Source organism: Struthio camelus, chromosome 1, assembly GCF_040807025.1.
Source record: "Struthio camelus isolate bStrCam1 chromosome 1, bStrCam1.hap1, whole genome shotgun sequence".
Taxonomy (NCBI): domain Eukaryota; kingdom Metazoa; phylum Chordata; class Aves; order Struthioniformes; family Struthionidae; genus Struthio; species Struthio camelus.
This window is the reverse complement of record NC_090942.1, coordinates 153,682,696-153,707,473: the sequence shown is the minus strand read 5'-3', so window position 1 is coordinate 153,707,473 and position 24,778 is coordinate 153,682,696. Positions and strand designations below refer to the sequence as shown.

At 38.4% G+C, this 24,778-nt stretch overlaps 1 protein-coding gene across 1 annotated transcript in view; it reads right to left on the bottom strand.

The window, feature by feature from the left end:
- LOC104143367 (uncharacterized) overlaps positions 1–24,778 on the bottom strand; it is a 417,508-nt gene that overhangs the window by 159,795 nt on the left and 232,935 nt on the right. The window contains exons 8-11 of the mRNA XM_068925206.1: positions 21,001–21,096; positions 15,868–16,025; positions 15,125–15,149; positions 14,777–14,814 (exon numbers count right to left, since the gene is read on the bottom strand). Coding sequence (XP_068781307.1) covers positions 14,777–14,814; positions 15,125–15,149; positions 15,868–16,025; positions 21,001–21,096 — 317 coding nt within the window. The remainder of the gene's footprint in view (positions 1–14,776; positions 14,815–15,124; positions 15,150–15,867; positions 16,026–21,000; positions 21,097–24,778) is intronic.

The window sequence follows — 24,778 nt, the reverse complement described above, 5'->3', positions numbered from 1 at the left end:
ACAATAGGACAATCGTGTAGCTATCAAATTAGCTCTCTCCTGGACCATCTAAGCATAGACCATTTTCATAGGGCTCGGATGCTACAGCAAGCAGAGAAATGCTAATAAAGAGCATTTAAATCACCCTAGATTCGTCTTCATAGCAGAATGCAACAGGTTGACTGCTATGCTCTGCAGAGTCACAGGGGCAAGAAGAAAGATAAAACTATGCAAAACAAGACAGTAAAGGTAATGAAAAATACTCCTGGGACACAAATGCTCGGTGTGATTTACTCAGTGTGATTCCAGGGCATGCGTTCTAGGAGTTTGAAGAATTTGTCTATCTCAGTCAAATATTTTGAGAAAGAGTGACCAAGAAAGAGAGATAGAAAATAAAATTAGCCCAGAATGGCTGGTGTTCAGTAGCTTGCACACATTCCTACAGAAAAGATGCCACTTTGCCTGAAGCAAAAATTGTTCAATGCTTGCATTCTGTCTACTGTCTCCTGTAGGGCTGGAACACAGAGGTTGTCAAAGAAAATGGAAAACCGTTTGAAGACAAACAAAAGAAGAGTGGAACAAGCAATATCGGGGATCATGTTTAAGGAGAGCTGAATTGCTGTGTGTGTTTGGTAATGCACAGCATGTCTGCAGTAGATTCTGCACTGGAATGCAGAGATTCCCAGACTGGCTTTAGCCAGATGGGACCCCAAGCAGGTTATGGTCATCGTAAATGTGGTGAACAAAACAAAACAAAAAAGCAAGGAAAGAAAGAGGGTATTCCCTTGAGGCTTGCATGGGACTGTGAGAGAACAGTGTTTTGGGGAACGGTCCTCTGTGAGGGGAAACTTGAAGATGAAGGAGTTAAGCTGGATTGAGCAAAATTTCTAAAGCACGTAAAAGGAAATTCTGGTTGCAACTCATAGTTTATTAAATCTTATGTGCCTTGCAGGTATCTAATAACAATAAGCTGCAGGAATTCTGGAAATGCATATTTGGAATTGTTTTAACAGAGGTTCCTTTTTGTGTGTTTAAAGGAATATTTTAAGGTTTCTTAAAATACTACAATATAGAGTAAATAAATTTGAAATGTGCAGAACTAATAGTAAAAAAAAATAAGGGGAGGACATTTTCCCTGTGTTTGATTTGAATGTAGAATAACACATGCTTTAAGGAAAAAACTGTCAAATATTCTGTATATGTAAGCCTTCCCTCATTAGTTGCAAGTAAGCTACAAAAATTCCTATTGACTGCACAGTGAAAGGATCAATCCCATTAACACCTTGATATTTGCTTCCACTTTCCTTTTGCTTTTCACTTATGACTTTAAAATATAAGTGACAATGAAGCATTGTCTCTGTGGTATATAAATGGGAGCTTATTTCCTGCATTTACTCTGGTTTTCTTAGGGGAAAGAGGATTTGCAGTTAATAACAAATCCCGTTCCATGTTTGGATTATTCCTGTGTACAGTAAAAACTCCTTGAATTTCAAATAATGCCAATTTCCATCTCTTCCGCTGGAGAGGCAGTGGGAACTGTGGTATGCACTTTTTATCTCAGAACCTTAAGAGCCGTGGTAAACGACTCAGCCATAAATAATCCCACGTGCCACCAAGGCCCGCGATAAGCAAACGCTGGTGGAAAGGCTGTAGCACAAGCACTCCTTCCCACTGCCAGCCATCTCCCTGCCATCCTGGAAGGAGGCTGCTGAGCAGGCGATGCCTCAGGCTCTCTAATCTTAGGGCATCCATCGCACAGCACTGTGACCAGCTCCACAGCAGGTGGGTTGCAATGACCAGTTCGAGGTACAGTGGGTACTGCCATCTCAGTCTTTACTCTCCTTCCATTTGAGTATGGTAGCAGGGTGGATACCTCCACCTTCCTCAATTACTATCACGAATGGAAGGGCATATGGAGAATGATTTAACTGATTGCCAAGCCTTTCTCTCACAGTATTTTATCTGCTGGCAGCAATTTGCAAAAGAAAGAGCCAAACAGATAATATTAAACCTACACCCAAACGTTACATGTTTAGAGTCTTCATAGGAGGGGACAAAACAAATGCAGAGAAACTCAGGCTTTTGTTTTTTTTAAGAATACACTTCTTCTAAAAACTTTCTTAATAAAGGAAAACAAACAAAAAGAGTATTTTGAAACTTCAGAAAGCAAATCTGTTTAAAATTATGACAAACTTGGACAGCAGCAGAGGTAATATTTAGTTTGATATTATATTCTCTCTCTTTAATGGTTTTGTCAGGTTTCTTTCTGGGACATACATTATTAGAGTATGCTAATATTCTTTTAATCCTACTACAACTAATTATATATCCCCCTTAACCAGTCTCTTACTCTCTGCCAACAGAATTATATCTAATGAAATATATCAATATTGAAATGATGGCAGTCACTCTCCCTACAAAATAATTATAACCAGTAAAGATCACACATGTAACACTACAGTGACAACGTCCAAAGAGTGGGAACAGCATGGTAATGATATTCAAACAGGAACCCAGCACCTCCTCAACCCTGGAAACATTAATAACTTCAGCTGGAACAATTGACAGAGGGGAAATGAATCATTCCCTTTGACGAGAACAAAACTATATTAAAATGTAATAGTTTATTAAACAACTGACTTCAGAAGTTAAATTACTAAATTGCATCTCCATGGGTTTTAAGAAGTACTGTCTGATCACAATAATGGATTGCCTACAAACTTTTATCTTAGCCATTGCCTCCAGAGTTGCTGTATTTAATTATTTAAACATTGTATTAATGAAACATGTTACACTGGTAAGAAAAATACTTTTATCATCACACATGAAAGACAAAAAAAAAAAATCTATAATTTACACTGCACAAATGCATTTGCACCCCCCTTGCAAACAGTAAAAATGTCACCTCCCTGATCCACTCTTTCCAGCTGCTTTGTCTGCAAGGATTTGCAGAACTAATTTAATGGCTACCATTGTTCTTGATTCTGATTGATTAAAAAAAAAAATAGAAACCACTTAAAACATTTTGGTGCACCTGTTGTGTTGCATTAGGACCCACTGTGATTTCAATCTATGTCACATGAGAATATGTCACTAAAGCACCAGATTGCATCATGTGCAAAATGCTGGCAGTGAGGGGAACTGATACAACGTCACAATTTATAATGCATAAAGCGTATAATGCATACAAGCAAGAAGTATAAATTAAGACCAAAAAAAGCCCAAATACAATAGGCAATGCATGAATGATGTTATGTAGAACCATTCTGATTTCTACATGTGTCTTCAAGAGGGTGGAAACTACTGAAAACAAAGGAAACAAGACCGCTGCCACTTGAACAATTGAGAACCTAGTAGCAATAATAGATTGCTATCTTTATTGTGGAACAGCCACAAGGGGGAAGTAAGACACATTTTCAAGTGGGTTTCAGATGTTTCCTGACATCAGAGAAATATGTAAAGTAAGACAATTTGGAATAAATTCCATGTTCTGGATGGGAGTAGCGTCTAGAGATGAATGCTTCTGCCTCATCTCTGTTAAAAGGAACTGTTTCTTTCTTGTCACTTGAAAGCCCTTGTTCAGGTCCTCCTCTTGTGCTGTCTTCTCCAGCTGCCATCCTTCCTTTCTCCTTGACCAATTGTCCTGAGAAGGATAAAAGAATTTGGCAAAGTGCTCTGGGGCACAGGAAAGACCAAAACTTAGGTACTTAAACGGAAAATGCAGAAATGAACAAAATATTAATCATATGAGCTTACAGTTAAGCACCTTTGAGAGCCCTTAAGAAGAGAGACTTGGCTTGGAAACCTGCACTATGAACACACTCACTGAATAATCATGTTTTGAGGAGGAGATTTTAAATACACTGCAGAATCCTGTACGTAAGAATGCAGTAAAGCTTTTTCTCTTCACAAGGCACAAGACAAAATGTCCCTTTGCACAGAAAATTTTTTGTCTTCCAGTCAATTCATTGGAAAAATGCTTACAATAATATTTCTCTACCTTACAATTGTATTGCAAAACCTAAAAGTGGTAAAATTCTTCTAGAAATGCTTGGAGAGCATTTAAAAGCTAGAAATGCTAAACACCCATTCCTTAGCTGCCTAAACAGTACATTAAAAACCTAACTGCTATTACATAGCAACTCTTTACAGCCAGAATAGCAGATGCACCATGGATTAAAACAAGTAGCTATCCAAGAAAGAAAAATGAAATCAACAAAAACCCCTTTCTTTGAAAAGAAACAACAAACCCATGATCTGAGTTCCGCTTGCTGCTGGCAAGGCTTCAGCTGGTGTATTGTTTCTACTTTTTGAATACTACCCTTAAAAAGAGATGTGGACCAACTGAAGAGCAGAGGTCAGCAGAGAACAAAGAGAATGACTAGAAAACAAGACCTATGAAAGAGGGCTGAAGGAACTGTAGTTATTCTATCTAAAAGGAAAGAGGACTGAGAGAGAAATGATAGCCGCTGAGAAATATGTAAGAGAATGAGAATAATCTGTATGACAAGTCCAATGTGGATAGGACAAGAAGTAATAGTTTTGAATCACAGCAAGGGGGATTTAGGTTAGGCTTTAAGAAGAAAGAATCTAATTGTAAGAAACGCAAAGCATGGGAGAAGAACACTTACCTCACCTGGGAACACTGTGGGATCTCCACTACTGGGAGATTTTAAGAACAAGTCAAGCATGTTCAAGGTCCTGCCATTTACATGAGCTAACTAATGAATAGAGTCCTATTTCCTGTAATTCTTAAGTTTTACAATCCAGTTTCTACAGACAGTGAAAACTGGTTCGTTTGGTGAGAGTTACAGGGCCCAGCCACTTAATGTGTGGAAGTCATTACTGAAAAAGTAAGCTTAATGATTCTTCCAAAGATATTGGAAGGAAATATCTTGCTGTGGGAGGGCAATAATCTGTTACTGGAAGAATCCTGACATACCAAAAAAGGAAGAGGACCGAGAAGTGAGTTCTCTCTAGAAATGTCCTTCTATGGAGTAGCCAAGCCTGCTGGATCACTTTCCCAGGATTGTAGTCTCTCTACCGCAGAAATTCTGGAAAGCAGTTTGCAGAGAACTGAACAGATGGGAGAGCGGTCATGATGCTGATGACCTTGTGCTCCAGGAGGACAGGAAGGAATGTGAAGCCTCAGAAGAGGTGGTTCTATCTTACTTTTTTTGTATTGAAAAGTATCTCATCAGAGGCCAGACCAGTAAGTGGTTTTTAGGGGCTATAGGGACACTACACTTCAGTAATGGCACAGCAACAATGAGACCACAAAAAAGAAGGAAAAATGTTAGCCTGGTCCAGTTACTGAGACTCCACACTGCAGTCTACTCTATGAGCTTGACCTCAGTAGACTGAGGCTGTGGTTCAGCTAGTAGAACCGAAAGCTCAGTGCAAGCTAACACGAGGGTGGGACATGTTGCTTGGGACTCCTTAAGCTAATATTCCTGACAAAGTGGCTATATCACTGAACTGTAGCCTGAAAGACAAGCTGTGATTTGAGTTCCTCTGCAGAGAGAAGCAGAAGCTACAGGTATGGAAAAGGACCAAGGGAAAGAGACTTTGCAGGGAAAGCATGGCTTATGGGAGTCTTTTATTGTCAGCCTCAGCCTTCATTTAGCTTCAGTTCCATGTGCTGGCCATACAGAATGGCTCATGTTTTTCAGTTTCTCTCTTGCAACGAGTAAACTTTAGCTGGAGGAGCAATATCAAGTAAGACTCAGCTGCTCCACTTAGGAAAATCTTCCTTTGCCCAGGAGATGAGAGAAGCCAGACTACTGGGGCTTTACATGCAGCCCTTATATGGTGGATCCTAACCCGTGGATCTAGAATTACTGGATCTACTACTACTCATGTGGTTTGAGAGTGGCTGTTTACACAGAACTTCTGGACGGTAACTCATATCTCTGATTGAACAGCCTCAAAATACTGGTCAAATGATCAGTGTCCATGAGTTCTGCTTGGAACATCTGTTGGATGTTGGGATGTTTCAGTCAGTATCCTTCCAGATTTAGCCATATTTCTGGATTTGATTTTTTAAAAACATGCAATGATTTTCCACAAAGCATGACTATGAAAGACAGCTTTAGGCACAAAAGGAAAAGAATCACAAAGAATAAAAAAACAAGGCCAGTGAAAAATCTTCTCATATAAGTATACCTAGATCTGAGACACCAGTGAGGAGCTGCAGAGGATAAGGAGGGAAAGCGTGATTTCATGAAAGAGGCAGTGTAGACATCCTTATTGTCCCACTTGAAGGTCCAATATAACCAGAGAGTCAGGGAGGACCGAGAAGATAAGGGAGGAAACCCGCATTCCTCTTCAGATTGACAAGATCACAGTTCTTACTGAGATAAGTCCCTCCTGAAAAAGTATTGTACAGAAAACCCAGACTTTCTAGGCTCTTGCCTCAGGAAGGTATATTTATCCTAACACTAAACGCATGAGCCACTCTGTATTAAGAGCATCTTGCTTTCTGATGTGCTTTTGGAAGGTCAAAAAGAAAACTGGCATAAGAGCCAGTCCCTCCACAGGGTACAACGTTGTGGGCTGCATGGGCACCCTGTTGCACCCATGCCTGTGCGCTTAACAGAACTGCATCAAGGAATTGCCTACCGTGTCCCGCTGCTTTATCACATGCTTCTTAGACAACCTAAAACTAGAAAGTGAGAAGGACTCATAAGTAGAAGGAGAAGGTTGAGGAGAAGATTTTACATTTTCAACAGGAAAGGTAGGAACAGCACAGAGAGGAGGTGAAATTCAGACAGGTATTCATAATTTTTATGCCTCCGGTTCCACTGGATCCAAATCTCAAACACTTGGGGGTCTTATAAAACTCCAGCCTCTGGAAAATGGCTGATGTAAACCAAGCACAGCCTTTGGTGCAATCCTGATAACAAACACTGCTCAAAAGCCTGTTCCCCTGATCATAAGAGAAATTGGAGCAAAAGGTTTCCCTTCACTGGCTCTTAGTTTACCCATGTGATCGATCAGTTCTAGGCCCCAAGGAGTTTTGTCTTGGCTTTGTTTTCAAATCTTTCTCGCATTTCCCCCCATTCTTTTAATTCTCTTCCTCCTTTACTGAAATAAAACCTCTAACGTTTTACTAAACAACCTACAGACCTTCCCTCTGGAAACCCCTGTTCTGCATTCATCATGGGCTGTGGTTACAGACTTGGGGCAGGGTTGTCTTGAGCACCTTTCAGCACAACAAACTTGGAGGGCAGGTTTTCAGAGGACTTGGGACTTTTTTGTTGCTTAGGTAGGCCACCACTGCAGGAGAACAAAGATTCATGGAGCAATAAGGGCTTGAGGCCAGATTACTGACAGGTGCCGATACAGCGTTTTGTTCCTTGTATTTCAGAGAGTACATAGCACTTTGGATACCCGCTGACGGCCGGTCCTTCATTTGGGAGAGGGAAGGTGTGATATTACACTTCTGCTTTATCCAACTTGTCCTCCAAGTGGTAAATATGTGTGTGTGGGTAAGCACATATGCATAGAGAACTTAAAATAATTTACGAAGGAATTGCAAAATCCAAGATGCCATAATATTACTTTCTAAAGAAAAGAAAAGAAACCAAAAAACCCCTCCCACATGTCAGCAACTAAACATTAGTGTACTTGAAAATACAACTGGAAATATAAAGTTGCTGGACTTAAATACACTAAGAAATTTACAGCACCATAAAGCAATGGACTGCAGGACTTATAGCCAGGCCAATTACTCATAATATTCTTCTGTTTTGCCAGTATATCATGCTATGAGAAAACATCTGTAAATACTGATGTAACTATTTTTTCTCGATGCCATTTCAAAGTCTTACTATGTTTGAAACAAACAATACATTAACACATAGCATATGGTACATCTAAGTGTTAGGAAATGGGACACATCTTCCTCTCCGTTGCTAGAGTTCAGGAAGTATTCCCTCTTTTTCTGTCCTTCTGCTGTTCTCCTGACCCGTCCAAATACATTACCCATCTCAGCTGTCCCTAGTTTTCAGTTAGTTTTATTCCCACAGTTCTAACATCGCATTATTGACAAAAAACAAAGCACATCAGCCAAGTTAGAGTAAAGGGTGTTAGAACAAGATAGAATTAGATGGCGTCTATGGTTTTAAATAAAGACTTCTCTTTGCAGTAACAAGCAACATTTATGGCCAAGAAAGCTTTAAAATCGTTTTTCCAAGATATTTCATCTACATTTGCTGCATGGACATCTCTTTCTAGATTATGGTGGGGTAAGAGTTGATACAGGTAAATTGTGAAGTGAAATACTGATCCTCATCAAAGTTATCTGAAGGAGGCAACTTAAGAGAAATGTACTGACGTTATGAAAAGCAGGGTTGACAATGTGCAGCATTTAGCAGCACTAGGGTAATGTAGCGATATTGTCCTTGGAGAACAGTGTTCCTTAATAAAGACGGTTGCCTGTTACCTTTGCAACTGGAAGCTAAATTGATGCATTTACCTCACAACGTTCAAATATCACATACAAATGCATCTTAAAATATCACCATAATTTCATTTTTTAATGTACTTTACAAGGACCTCTGTCCTCAAATTGTCTATAACCTGCTGCCTTCCCTCTCCCCATAGATATTCCCCCAATGTTCTCAAAGGGAATATGTAGAGAAAAGTACTCATTAAAATAACATGGCAGACTAGGATGGAACTGACAAAACCAAGGTATTCACAGGTAAGATTGAAACTCCATTTTTGAGACACCCCGTTATGCTTCCTTACATTTTAATAAGTGTTCGTCTGACCCTCTGCCAGTTAACTATGGGGATCTTCAGAATTTTGTTCTGGCCCCCTTGCTCTTCGATACTGATGTGCTTCTTTCACTTCTATTTTTAGGGACCTTAAGGTGAGTTATCATTGTTAACCTGATAACATCCAGATCTGTTTTGCTCTTTTAGCTGATCCTATTGAGGCAGCTTTTAGTCTTTTCATTTTACCTCCCTAAAGCGCAAATTGGGATCCTAATCGAATCTCTTAAATAAAAAAAAAAGATAAAGTACAAGAGAGAGAGAGAGAAGAATCACAAAAATTAGATTCTCTTCCCCCTCATCCCCACCAATCTATTACAATGTAACTTCAGATTTTCAGTTCCTTTCAATGAAAATCTGTTTGTCTTTTGCAATATGGCCAACAGAGTTGATGTACTAGTGGACCTTATTTAGCCATGGTGTTTCTTATGCTTTTAAAGTTACTTATTTCATTTCACTTTTGATTTCCTATGTAAAAGTAAGAAAAGATGGAGATGATGCTGTAAGTCGTCTCACACCACTACCTCTCTTGTTCCCATTTTAAGATGTACGATTTTTTTCATTACCTCCACAGCAAGGAACAACACAACCACGTAGGAAAATTTTAATTCAGTGGAGATAAAAAAACAACAAATCTGTGCAAGAGAATATTTCCTAATACCCCTATGGCTATTCTCTGCAGCAAGAAGATTTCCTGGGTTATTCCTGAAAGAAAGCACAGGGAAGCATAGCGAATTAGTCTCCTCTGAAGGAGGCTATAGCCTCTTACCCAGGAGAAGATGTTGGTCTGTCCAGTAAAGTAAAGGAACCTCGGAAGAGGACAGAAGTAAGGCTAGAAGATATTAAAGAAAAAGAGAACCCCCACCTTGGTAATATGAAGAGGTTCCTGGGTACGAGGCCATATAGAAATTTTTCAAAATAGTATAGACAAACACTGATATTGTTATACTTGTTTGAACCATTCCCCTGAATCATCTGAAATTTGTCCATCACTAGTAACGTTTAATGAATACTATTTTACTAATGGAATTTTCCCATTGAATGCAAATGATTCCAAAAGTTTATTCTGAGCAAATTTCATGCTTGCCTTTGTCAGACAGCTGGTAGAGGGAAAGAGTTTTAAAAATAAAGAAAATTATATATAATGAATAACCAGTTGCAGTAGATACTAGGAGACTAAATGTATTTTTACTGTGAGGACATAATGCTGCTATAAAACTTCCCCACCCCCATAGGATAAAGAATACTTAATGAAGGAGAGGATGCTTTTATAAATCTGTAATCCACTTCTGTGCTATATAGTATTCATTAGATATTCACTAACAATTTCTTCCATCTACCCCATATTTTATAGATGAAAATCTCTTTTTACAACCTTTGATGAGAAAACAGTGACAAATAGTTGACTAATATTCATTATCTCTTTTTGCAATATAATCATTAAAGTCTTAAAATACTTATATGCTGTAATACACAGAAGGTCAGTCTGCCTTCTTTTGGACATTATCTTTCAAGTCTTAGCTTATCAAGACTCCAACTTTCCCCAATTTGAACATCTCTCAAAAGATTCTACTTAGAAGTGGTCTCCCTGGATGTAACTTTGTTCTCATAAAGTCATCCCAACGGTGGATTTTCCACTTTTTTTAAGGATTGCAAACTTCTTCCTGCTGCTCAGGAAATATTAGATTTCCAAAGCAGATGTTGGGCTAAGCTATTTGGTTCTGCCTCTACTCCAGAACAACGTCAGCGTGGGTTTGTTAGCTCTGCTTCTGTAGCTTTGGTCCAAAGCTGTTTTTCTGTTTACATTCAGCCATTTGATCAGCTACTTAGATTACTTTATTAGATTTTCTTTTAAAACAAGAGCTATAAGAAGAATATCTCCTTATAGTAGACAATACCTCCCTTAAGTTGAGAATATCTCCACTTTACTTTTTTGCAGGTAAGAAAGGCAACTTTTTGGAAGCTAGAAACATTGTCAAATGAGGATTTAAGTGATGGTATTTGTTTTTAGAGTGTACCATTGGTCCAGTGAACCTGAGCAGCAACTCTATGATCAACCTAAAGTTTTTTTAAAATGAAAATGAAGAAAATGGACTCTCTACTGGAGACAGTCCAGCGGAGGGCTACAAAGATGACCAGGGGACTGGAGCATCTCTCCTCTGAAGAAAGACTGCAAGAGCTGGGCCTGTTCAGCCTGGAGAAGAGAAGACTGAGAGACGATCTCATCAACGTATACAAGTATCTGAAGGGGGAGTGTCAAGAGGATGAGGCCAGTCTCTTCTCCGTGGTGCCCAGCGACAGGACAAGAGGCAACGGGCACAAACTGAAACACAGGAAGTTCCACCTAAACCTGAGAAAAAACTTCTTCACTGTGAGGGTGACAGAGCACTGGCACAGGTTGCCCAGAGAGGTAGTGGAGTCTCCTTTGCTGGAGACATTCAAAACCCGTCCGGATGTGATCCTGGGCAATATGCTCTAGAGGACCCTGCTTGAGCAGGGAGGTTGGACAAGATGATCTCCAGAGGTCCCTTCCAACCTGAATGATTCTGTGATTCGGTGAAAATCTGACTTTACTTTTTGCTTATGTTTATTTTACACGGGGGTTGGGTAAAAATATCCCAAACCAAAGCAATTCCACTCCTCCATCCCTTTCAGACTATGAACACAATGGGTTCCCATGCCTATACTTGCTGACAGCGTATTATTGCTTTCCTTTGATACATAATTTTATAGTATCTGCTTCTAGTTAATCGCCCTTTGATATGTAATTTTATAGTACCTACTACTAGTTTTTCAGATCCCTTTTTCATTGTTGGTCAAATCAGGTGTATAAAGTAAGAGCGTCAGTGTGGGAGTTTGAGTGGAATGACAATGAGTTACCCATTAATTCTTCTGGTAGATCACAAGTGCAGGGTTACAAAAGATTTCTGACACCTTTCTCCAAAAGTATGGTGATCTATCTGCCCTAGCTTGGCCAAGAGGCTAGTCCCAAATCTTTAGGCCCTGATCCTACAGGCAAATCTTCATGTCTGGGATCCTCCTGACCCGGGCAAGGTTTTAGGCACATGCAAGCGTTAGACAACCGTCGATTAGTTTCAGGAGAATTTTCAGAGCCAGCCAGTTGCTCAACTGCTGGAGTTTCCAATAGGCTGGAGAACAACAAAGACACAGATCATAAAATTTCTCATCTTCTATACACTCATAATAACTATATGTGTTCATGTATCACTGATGGGCCCTTGGGACCTGGAGACTGTGCTCCATATGTGTGCATATATACACATAAATACACACATACATATATACACATACATATCTGTCTATCTATACAAACACACTTCCATGTTCATGCACGTGTATACTACCATCATGTAGTTTAATTATATACAAGTACACACATATATAGAACTACAAGTGGGTACTTTTTTCCTGAGTGCCTTCATCAAGTTCCTGATTTGCTGTATCTTCTCTTTCTTAGGTGATCTGTTTCCTCCATAGGATTCTGATCTGGCTTATCTCAGCCAAGTCACTTCATCCAAGTAAAGCTCAAAACGTAAGAGAAAAGTCAGAGAACAAAAAAAAAAAATAAAGTCCTTTGCATTAAAAAATTAAATACATATTTAAGTGCATTACATGAATACATATTTTGTTTTCTTGCAATGATAGTGTGCTAGAGGTAGCTGATTTGGGATTTTGGATCTGATTCCTCTCTCAAGCACACAAACATACATAAGGAAGAAGTCCACTAAGTACAGTGTTATAAAACTATCTAAGAATGAGGGCTATGTTTCTGGACTTTAGGCTAACATCCTTGTAGTTTTCATCCTGTAGGAGTGGTAAACACAAAACACACTTCTGAAACTCATTCCCTATTCCTTTACTGATCCAGAAGATGTCCACAAGCAATAGCTCCGACAGACAAATCTAAAAAATATGCTCTGATCTCCTAAAAAGGTAGGACTAATAGAATAATATATGCATTAATTTCTGGTTAAATACATCAGGTATGTAATTAATAAAAATGTATCCAGTATAGCAAGAGCATTCTGGGTCTTAGCTGGTTTTTCTTTTCTGCAATGAGTACCACTCTTTTTAAAAATATTTCTTGTCTGGAAATAAAGAAATAATACTTCTATTAATTTCTTTAACTATTTTACATAAAAAATATTGCCTGTTTGCAAGTTATCCATGTGTATCTGTTTACTTCTTTTCTTTTTTCTTTTTTTGAAATACAGCAATTGACACAACATAAAATACTCTTCATGCAGCAAAAAGCCTGTTAGGACTGTGAGTTCTGACATGAAGGGATTAGGATACACTGTAGCACAATATCTAGAGTTTAATTTCTTTTAAAACTTGTATTTAACCATTGAAATGAATTTATGGTAAATGTAAACTTGAACCTGATTTTTATAAGCTATGATTACAATGCAAAGTTGGTGACTTGGAAAACATCCCAATGATACCTGAGGGGTGAAACAGCAGGATTAGAGATACTGAGGAAAAAACACATAGAACTGATCTTTTCCCCACTCAGTCCATTTTAAAAAGCTGTAGTTCTTGTTTCTTATAAATATAGTCTTTTTGTAGTTTTCTTATTACCTCAAATTTGTTAAAGAAAATGTGGCACCGCTAAAAATAGCTTCTTTAAAGTCTTCTCAAACTGTGTTTCACTTTGTAAACATCTCTGAATAACAAAATATGCAAGGCTAGATCCTGTCCTCTGCTATATGCAGAAAATTGTCTTGGAGTTCACTGAGGTTAACGCATGCAGCTGAAACTAATATTTGGCCTATCCTAATATACAGGAAGACCAGACAGTCATCCTATTTTTGTTTCTCTTTTCCTCCAGCCTTTGCTGGATGCACCTTCTCCCCCCAACCTATGCCTTTGTTTTTTTTTTTTTTTAATGAAGGAAGAAGGAAAGAAATGATTTTTAAAGTTACAAAACTCTGCCACATGAGGATCCACATGGTTACAGCAAGGGCCTGTCACAGCAAGGGCCTGTCCCACTGACCATCTCAGAAAAAGTCAGAAACTGAAATGTGAATCTGGTTATAAGATGAAAGTCATGGAGTTGGAGTAACGTGTAAGAGCTGGAAATAAAATGTGCTAAACTGAACACAGAGTGTTATAATTGACTATGTATGTTCCATAAGATTTTACTGAACAACTTAATGTTATTAATTTCTCCTACCACAATGGCAAGTTGCGTACAATAATAATTTTGTGTCTGTAAATCACCTTGAAGAAATAAATTCCTATACAATGTCGGTACTCTGTACTATATACTATGTATTTTCCATTTTTTGTTAAACTCTGGAGGTAGAAGGATTGAATTTTTCTTTGGCATTACAATTGCCTTCTGTCTTATAAAGAAAAAAGGTCATTGCCCATATAAAAATACACAGTAATCAGAATAAAATTTGCCCTTTGTCTAAGGTAAATTTTATACTAATTTTATTTTAAAAGAAAAACTTTTTTTCCAAAAAATATTCACAGATAAGGGATAGCGTAGCTTTGACAGAGAAATCCACTTTACTTTGAGAAGTAAAGTTCACATCATAGAAGGTCTTTTAGGTGTCCTGCTGCCCTGTCCAAAAGCTGCTTGAGAGGATAAAACAGTGGTCATGTCCCTGATTGCCAACACCTATTCCAAAAAATGGGGCAACAGCAGTAAGGAACATGCTGTACAGTCTCTCCAGGAATGCAAACTGGCTATAAGGTATATACTAATATTTAGACAGAGAAATATTTACTGATATTCCCCTAGCCAAACACTGCAGCTGTAAACTATAAAGCATGTGAAGATGGCAAAGCAGTTAGGCACCTTCCTAAGAGTGTTTTTTTCCCCCCTTCTAACTGTAATGGGCGATTGCTTTTCTGCCTAAACAGCTCTAAAGGGCTATGAAAACTGAAGTCCTTCAAAGCTGTTAAATGTTTCCTCAGATTTACAATAAAATCCTGCATTACAAATCTTCTAGTAAAATCTCCGAAGCATTGCAAGCAGTACTTACATAATTTTCCGTTAAGTCAGTATTTGTGTATTCAACACCTAGAAAATAAGGAAAGTGAAAGTGGGTGAAGGGAGGGGGGGAAAAAAAACAAAGGCAAGGGGAAAAAATAAAAAACCCTGCCCTGAAACAGCCATGCAGCTATTAAACATATGCCAAAGTAAACAATAGTGTTAGGGTCTGCCATAGCTTTGCCCTGCAGGTAGACGGCAGGCGGCACAGAAGGAAAGCAAATGGAAAGGAAAAGAGAAAGACAGTACAGGATGTGGATGAGATGCCGAGCCCTGAGAGCATGAACGGCCTGATTGTGATCCTCAAGTCACACCATCAGCCATGCAAAACAGGACATACCTTTCTGGCTTGCTGGTTCTGTCGGCTGAAACAAAGCAGTCCCATTCTCAGCGGGAGGCCAAATCAAAATGAAATTTTATTTAGTCTGCACTGTCCCCAGATTGGGTTTCAGAATGGCTGCTTTAGGAGATAGCATGGATGTGGCTGATGCATGCTTTGCATATGAAACTGCAATAGAAAAAAAAATCTACATAATCAAGAAAATCTGTGCTGTGTGTACGGCAAAAACCCTCTGGACGTTAGTGAATCAGCTACAATGGATGTTTTAAAATATGACCTTTCTGAATAAAATGCACATTTGTGCTCTGCAATACTATTTTCAATAAATATATAACAGATCATTTTGCATGTAATTATGCAGAAGCTACCCTGAGACGCTGCAATATCAAATAATTTTTCTTATTTTTTTTTAATCATGAATCAGAATTACAGTTTGGAAACAGATGCAGAGAAATATATATCTAAACAGGATCTCTGTGTCTTGCAGTGGCAGTGACTGCAACTCAGGATCCTCTTCGATATAATGTTTTATTTAACTCCCTTCTTCCTAGAATATCCAAAGACAGGCCTACTGCAGTAAAGTACATCTGCTTTATGTACCACTAATCTAATGCATTCCACCTTGCACTTTTAAGAAAGCACCCATTCTTTGATTACACACTTAATTTTACAGACTGTTAATAAATAAAAAAGATCATCAACTGATCGCACAGTATTTTCATTAGAAGTTAGAAATAACTTACAAAGACAAGGAGTAGTCTGCAGAATATGCAGGGCATACACCATGTAATGCCTTTGTTGTCAGTTATGCTGCAAATGAGATTTTCAAATAGGATTTGCAGAGGCAGGGCAGTGATCAACACAGTGCAACATCCAGGAAAGGGAAGTTGAACACAGTATTCTGTGAAACAAGAGGGCAGAATGGAGCCTGTTTGTAAATACATATTATTATCCAAAGAAAACACTTATCACTGCTTGATTTTGCTACACTAGCTACTTGGAACTAGGTGATACCAATAATTTAGTATGTGCACATCTGTGTGGGCATGTGTGTTTGCGTATATCTGTGTGCAGTGCATGTAAGCCTGTATTCTATGTACATGTATATGCTTGATGCTTATACTGTAAGAGACAAGCAAAAGGCAGAACAAACAATACACGTTTTCAATTGACAGATATTTCTACGCTAAAACAAGCAGTGCTAATACTGTGCTTTATAGCATATGGACAGGCAAAGAATGGGAGGAAAAAAAAACCATCAGATCTTCAAGAATGCAAAGGGGATAACGATTCCAAATAAACAATATAGATAAAAACTTCCAAGAATAATGAGATACAGCGCAAATCATTCACGCAATGTGCTTTCGCACAGCAATGATGGAAGTCACTGACAACAATGCAACCATGTGCAGATACTCCTTGGAGAAATAGTCAAGCAAATTTTGTAATTCTATCTTCTGGGCTTTGCAGGCTGAGTTTGAGATTCGCTGTAACAAGATGTGCTACAATCTTGGTGCTTTAAAATTAAGTGTTGGGCGTTATGGAAGGTAACTTCATAATGAGTTCTCCTATTGCTATTTAAAGCTAGGAACCCATAAGGAGCACAGCGAAAAATATAACATTTGTTCTCCTTATGTCTTGGAACAACTGTTTTCATATTTGTAGTCATCCTAACTGTTGTTCCAAACAAGATATTAAGATAGACCCCAGTTTCATGCTGTATCATATTTATTCTGATGTATACCTTGCAGCTAAGCTTTGTCTTTACTGAATTAATTTGATTTTTGTTTTTGCTTTATTATCTTTATGAATGCTGCTTTTTTCTCACAGAACTTCCCACTTGAGGGAAAAAGAAAGATGTGATTGCTTTAAAATAGAAGACCGAAAACAAAGCTAGTATTCCCAAAATTCAGTGCACCTGGCATTCACTTTATACCTAATAAGCATCCGTGAATATGCAAATGTTCACTGTCTCCAGTAACCTCATTAATTTATTCCTCAGGCAATCAAAGAATGTGAACCAGTCCTCTGCTACTAATACTGGAAGTGGTACGCTGTTCAGCATTGCTAGGATCAGCTGAAAGCACATTCTGCATATTGAAAAACTGTTTCATCTTTCTTGCTTCCTTTGCCACTCTAATTCAAACAAAGACTTCCTACCTCAGTTTACATAGCTGACAGCAAAAGTTGAAAAATGCCAAAAAATAATTAAGACATATACATCTATATATAAAATATATGCGTGTGTGTGTGTGTTTATACATATGTACATATGTCTCCATGCGCACATACACACACTGGGTAGACAAATATTTTAAAGAGGTCTCACCAGAATTCCAGTCTGAAAACTGCCTGAGTTTTCCTATTTATTTATTTGGAGGAGGAGAGCTTGGGAGCTTGGGGGGGGGGGGGGGGGGGGAGGAGGGTGACCTGCCTTCTACTCTGCAGAGCAGCTGAATAATCTTTTCCTCCTGCCCACATTAAAAGCCCTGAATAATGTTTATAAAATGTTAGGGAATCCCGGTAGGTTTCCTATTTAACAAGCCATGTATGACAAATCACAGTGTAATGTACTACGTTCTTAATCTTTAATTAGAATGTGAATATCTGCTAGAGAACGCAGTTAACTTTGACACATTAAATCTTCTGGTTAAAGTGCCTTACAGGAAGTGCAAAGATGAAACACTGTAACAATCTACTGCCTCTCTCCATTCACCCAGACAGTTGGGGAAGGATGATAACATCTTGTAATACCTGCTCTGTAGTAATTAATCGCTGTGGTATTTAGGACCATTCAAGTAGACAAATATGACAGAGACAGGGACAATTAGGAACCTTGTTCAAGCTACATTAACTTTTCCAGCTATTACAACACAGCAGCTCAAGTTTGCTTGTAAAAGCTGCAGAGGGATTGTTATGCATTAGCCGTGCGATTATTAATGAAAGAAAAGGAGAATTGTGTTTATTGTAGTTTGAAAATTGCAAATAAATTTCAATTATCTGCTATGTCATTTTGTTAAACATGCATTCTGGAAATGCCTTTGTACTCTAAATCATGAGCTACTTAGAGCAAACTAACACTAGAAAGCCTTTGGGAGATATAAAGTCAATATTTTTGTTGAACTGGCCTTCTTTCTTGTTGAAACTGGAGATAGACTGAGCTACCTGAAGATATTTCAGATAGTCAGCGAACCCTATAGGCGCTCTGGCGTTCACTCTGCCTCCGTGCGCCAACAGGCAGTTGCGTCAGACTTCTTGCAAGCTTCGACACGTCTCTGATTGAATGTGCGCTCTGCTCCGCTAAAATGAGAAGGCTCAACTCCCTTAGTGATTGCACGCGTAAAGTGCACGCAAATAAATAAATAAGCAGTTGGGGAAAGAAAGCGCTCAGAAAGCCCTTCGCCTCTTTCCTGTTGCTGCTAGAGTCATCGACAGCACAGACGGAATGAAACACAAGGGAAAGATTTGGGACCTGGTATGGATTATGTATTTTAAAGGTTACATGCTGTGCTTTACTTTCCCATCAATAAACAGCTGCAAATGCACAGCAGATTGTAAAGTTTATGTTTTAACTACGTATTTGAGGCAGCATAATTTGCAGTTGCTGTTCTGTATGGCATGAACACATAATGGTTCTCAATATTAAGGAGGACAGTCAGAAAACAACAAAAGTGGACAAATACTACAAAGACTTCCACATCAGTTTTCTGTTGATTTTTTTTTTTTTTTCAAACGAAATCACCTAAACCTGTGGCCCTTTTACGTTCGCTTTCTATGAATATTTGAACTAGGTTTTCTTAGCAGCAGGAATGCTCAGAGAAAGCTAATTTGAAAGTCATACGTGCAAGTGTTTGTGGAAAACGAATTCTAAATTTGCATGTGCAAATATTTGCACTGGATATGCTATCACGCTCGCCCAGTTAGGGAGCAGAAGCAATATCACGTGGCTTAACTGACGAATCACATCTAAGGAACCCAGCTTGAGTTTCAAATATTGTGTCAAATTTGCCCAGTGAACTTGTTTACGATCACTCCATAAAGTAGAAAAAAAGTGTTAAAAGTGTATGAAATGTATTCGAACAACAAATGCTTGCAGGGATTTGAGATGTGTAGCTGAGCGTTTCAAAAGCAGAAACAGAGGCGCGCTGACACAAAACAGAGTTTGTTGGAAAGTATTCGCTCAGCTCTAGTAACACTATTTTTGCCTCTTCTCCCCTTCCAGGGAACAAAAAAGAAAAAGAAAGGGTAAAAATACCGGTTGGGACAGGAAACGTTCTCTGCCCATCTGCCTTGTTTCTGGTCACTCTATTAAGACCTACCCTTTAAATGTTTAAATATTTCACATTTATAAGCCTTCAAGTGCTTTCTGGAGGTGTGAAGGAAAGAACGCAACCATTTATTTTCAGGTGAAAGCTTCCGTAGTTTTTTATATATATGTATATCAAAATATAATTATTATCCTTTTAAAAATTTTGATAGTTGCAAAGTACAGGGCCGCGTGCGTGCAATTTTCCGTGACCTGCATCATTGTGCTCCAGAAAGAAAAGGAAAAGCCAGCTTAGCATGGCAGAAATCTGCATCCCCACCCCAGAATCTGTTGTCACAAAACGAAGGAAGGAGGGGGCCGGAGAGGGGTGGGCTGGGGGAGAGGGGGGAAAGCAGCTCAGTGCACAGCAACAATTCCCCCTCTCAGCTGAGCTGCAATGATGTCAGCTTTCTGATTACAAACTGCTTATTTATGCTTCAACAGCTGCCAAGAGCAGCAAATAAGTGGCTAAAAGAGTGTCTAGACCAGGCATTCAGGCCTCTATTGTTTGCTGGTTGTTACCTGGTTGACAGCGATGGGTACAGCTGCCTAGTGTGAAAGAGAGCAAGAGATGGGGAGGCAGTGATTGACAGAAGGGCCCTCGGGGTCAGGCACAGCCAGCCCCGATGGCCCCATGTCTTTATATTCCCTCGCTCTGAAGGGAAAGCGACGGCTCTGCCTAGAGGTTGGAGGTGAAAGGAAATGTTCGAGGGTAATGAAAAAAATCCTTCGGCCAAATTTGCGATCATGAACAGTTACTCTGGGGGATTTAAGCCAAAGTGTCAGGCGGCGTTCTGTATATGCCAAAATGGTGGTTATTGGTGACAACTGCAGGTGTAATAATATGTTACATGTGTGTACGCAAGAAAAGTCTGGTTGTATAGTCTTGCATGCAGCGCTTTAAAGTGCCTTGTGTAGTTTTATTTTTGTCTAGGCTAAAAACTGGTAATACTGCTGAAAACTAGCAATGTGCGCTATGAGATTCATTCTGCTACAGGGCTAGCTAGAAAAGCATTTCTGAAATTTTCTGAAAAATATTCAGATATTTGAGAGGGAAAAAAATGCATGTGGGGATTAGACAATGCTCTATCCCATCTACCCAGGCAGTGAAATTTACTCTTTTCAGTTAGATTCTGGATAGACAGTGTCTCTTAACACAACTCTTTGGAAAAAGTTAGTCATCGACCAAACCCCATAAAAGGCCTTTTTTGATTAGCGTAGAGGTGTTCTTGGGCTGACTCTGCTCTCGTACATGCTAATCGGGGCAAGGCATAATCTGACAGAAGTCAAAGGAATGACATCGATTGAAGCCAACTGCAATCACCGGCAAGTTAACTGAATTTCTCACCTTCCACCCAATCCTACCCCCACAGTGGGGTACTGTTCAGAAAAGAGTTGAAAGCTTTCAGAAGTTTTTAAAGAGATGAAGCCAATGAATTGTTGTTAATATTTTTGGTGTTAAGAAAACCCAAATGAGATTCAAAAATCTTGAAACAACATGTGAAAATATAGACACATTATACCTTGAGAAGAGTTAAAGCTTTATGTACGCTAGCAGGTCCACCCTTACCTTCACCCAGACACACACAGATTAAGGTGCTGCGGCAGCCATGAGTAGAATTAATCTTGCATTCCTTTTTGGCATTTTCTGCCACAAGGCAAAGTCCTATGCCAAGAAAAAAAGTTGATTTTCAGAGCTTGTTACATATGACAGAATTATTAAATGTTTTATGACCATATGGTATAATTTTTTTTACTGTAGTATTTAAAACAGGTTATAATTAAAAAATGAGTAACCTTTCTCCAACGAAAGAAAATAAAAGAGTAAAAAATAGCCCAGATAGCAGTAGCAGCTAGAGAGGTAAGAAGTGCAGCAGAGCACCTAAGTAGCACAAGCTTAATTTGGGTGTACAGTTGGCTTTCTACATATCTGATGCAAAAGCTGTAACTAAAATGAAATCATGTTAAATTAGCTGTAAAAAATAAGTTGATTTAATTAAGCACAGAAAGACTTATTAGATATAATAAAATGTTAAAAAGTCAAATGATGCGCAGTTACATTTCAGCTAACACTGCTCAACAAATCCACTAAATTTATTCCTTTCAATAATGATCTGTTTTGAGCATTTAATTAGATAAATAATATTTAATCACTTCAGCAAATTTGAACTAGAAGAATTCCTTGTCATCAGTGGTGACTCATTCTTGCTAATATCTACCTTTAAAGAAAAGGTAAAACTAGATGATCTGCTCTTCTCGAGCAGCAAAGAACATGAGACTAGTTCAAATCTGTCTCTAGGCCTCATTAAAATACAAGGTTTGCTAAACAAACTATTATTTACAGTGAGAAGTGTGCATATTTTACTGGGAAAGAGCATTCACATGTTTGCCTCTTTTCAGCATCAGGCACTGTAAGTAGATGATAAGAAAAGATATTCAATAGATGTCCTATAATTCATCATAATACTGTTTCATTTAATAACTACTTTGCTGAAGTGATTGGCATGATTACAGGAAAATTACTTCAAATTATTCATCTCTTATCTAGCATCTAAGATGTCCTAAACTTGCATGAGAGGTGGCATAATGGGACCTATTAATTACTAATGCTGCAAGTCCTTCACTACCTAAATATCCTTTCTACCAGGTGTGCTGTGTAATGCAAATAAAGAAAATACAAACCAGAATGAACTATCTGTCATATCTTTCTAAGATGGTGCCACCCAAAGTTTAATAAATGAAATTTCAAAATTTCTGAATTTTCATATCTTATATCTTTTATCCTTCTCTCTCTCTCCCTCTCAGTGCATGTATAGCATATATGATTGCATGTGTGTGTACATGGGTAGAAACAAACATGTAAACAGTAGAAAAAATGCTATATACCGTATTTTTTTTCTACTCAGAAGTATTGACATGCAAGGCTGCTATAAAATCAGGCTAAATACATAGTCTCTGCCCTGGAGAGCACCTTTTCATCTCCAAATCCTATCCTTCAAATGTTATCCGTTCAAAAAATTTACTCCAATGAGTAAACACTTTGAAGACAAGAAGCTTTATTATCCGTTAAGAGCAAGGAAGTTAGAGCAAAGATGTCCAGAAGCCACATTTGTCCTCTCTGCACTCCAGATTTTACATCCAATGTAAATTAGAAGAGCTTTACACTTACACCCTTGGCTTTCTAACAGCCCTGACGAGAACCAGTGTAGCAGAAATCCAGGGATAGCCCCTTCCTATCCTTCTTTCTAGCCTACCTCTGACATGTCCATAATTCAAGGGCTAGCCATGCCACCTTTTAAAGTCACTTAAAAAGGAGAATTTTCCCTGAGGGCCTGATGCTTCAGTGTCTTACACCTCATAAACACATTTAAACTGTGCAAAGGAGACCTATATAGTTACAAGCTCTCATTAGTGTTGTGCTAAAACCATATAGCAAGTGTAAGACTGTGGAGAATCCTGCTGTATTTTCTTTTTAGAATCCAACCTTAAGTCCATGAACAACTATCTTTTTTGTCTCTTTCTCCTTTACTGGTTTTATTATCATGATAGGTACCTTAGATTCTATTAGTTATATTCACAGTATTGAACTAAACATATAGGAAATACGGGAAGGAAAGCAAATCAAAGCAAACAAAAAAGAACACATCCAAAGTTAAAAAGCACATAGAGACCTCATAAAAATCGGTTGTTACTTGTGTGTGGCAAGTGACCAAGCCTACAAGCTCTGGGCTTTCTGAAAAATCTAACTTGAAATGTAGCCTCCAATAAAAAGACGAGTTGCTCAAGTAAATTTCAGGTAGGTAACAAACATTGGACTTCCAACACCCTATTTACCAGCAAATGTGAAATGAAAACATCACACCAAAGGAAAACACATTCTTGAGCCCCATCTGACCATTTGTTGTTTTTTTTTTTTATTCATGTGATTACTTCTAAATGTGCAAATGAACTAGGATACCCGCCATGAAGAAACCCATTTTGAGACAACATTACATAAAAAAAAAAGCTATTATTCATTAAGGGTAAGGATGGATAGTCAAGCAGATAGAGTTCTGAATGCTTGCAGCAGAACTAGCATGCAATAACTATAACATGGGATTACAGGACAGAGAAGCTTAATCCTAAAGCTTTTGCTTTTAAAAGTAAAAACTTCCAAAACTCTCTACTGGCTACTTTTTAACTTTAAGGCAACAAGCCCTTTCAATTTTCACAACAACTTTTATTTTATTGGGTAGTCACTACTGAAGTGGTATGAAGCCTTTTGGGACTGGTGCATTTTCATGGAGCTATAACGCTACTCAAGTTTTCCTGTCATAACATAAACAAAATACTGCCAAATTGGGGATGCTGCACAAGGGACTTCATCAAGCCTCCATATACTTTATGCATCCATAAGTAGTCACAGTATGGACTGAACTGATACGTATTTATTGTTTATAATTCTGTCACTACTAATAAGGACTCTGGTTTTAAAATTTAAAGAATAATATGCTCCCCAAATGCAAAACTTAGAATTCTGTAGTAAACAAAATATTGGTAAATATTTCCCTTACATGACCATACGCGATTTTATCTGGTTAATTTATACGTGACAAACCTGAAACCCATTAGCTGGCCACTAGATCAGATTTTCAGTGATGGCTGTCAGTCGTACTGTAAAAGAAAGTTCCAAATGGTCATTGAACGTCAAGAGCACCACAATAACCAGAAGCTTAACTGAGCTTCCAGGGCCAGAATGTTATCTCCCCCTTTTTCCTGTCAACAACATGCCTCAAAACTAGCATGGTCTCCAAAGGAAGCAGCCTTCTAGGTCATCTGCTAAAGATACCTCTTATCCTCATTTTCAGCTCACTGGGACCAGAAACCTATCATACTTGTTTATTGTTAAAGAAGGTAGAGAAATGGTAGCTTCTGCATAATTGTCTCAGTTTTTGCCTAGAACAATAAGAAATAATAATTCCCAGTCAGATAACTTAAACAGCATAGTATCTACATTGGCATGCTAGGCACTAAAGCTTTTGCCAAGCTAACAGTGGTCCAGGTTTGCGATATGCCTTTTTTTTTTTTTCCAGTGTTTCTCCACCAGTTAGTACACCCTACATGTGATGAAAACATGTGAGTAGTGTTGCTTGACATAGCTCCTTTGGTACCTTACTTTGAAATGCTGACAAATACCACAGACTAAAGGATGCAGCAGGATGAAAATGGAATTAAAAAAAAATATTTAAAGCAGGCACCAGTTCATATTGTTTACTAGTGAGGGATGTGCCTGAGAATACAAATTGATTCAGAAGAAATTACTCAGATCTTTAATTTTTGGATCTATCCACTTCTTTCTTTCTGCAGCT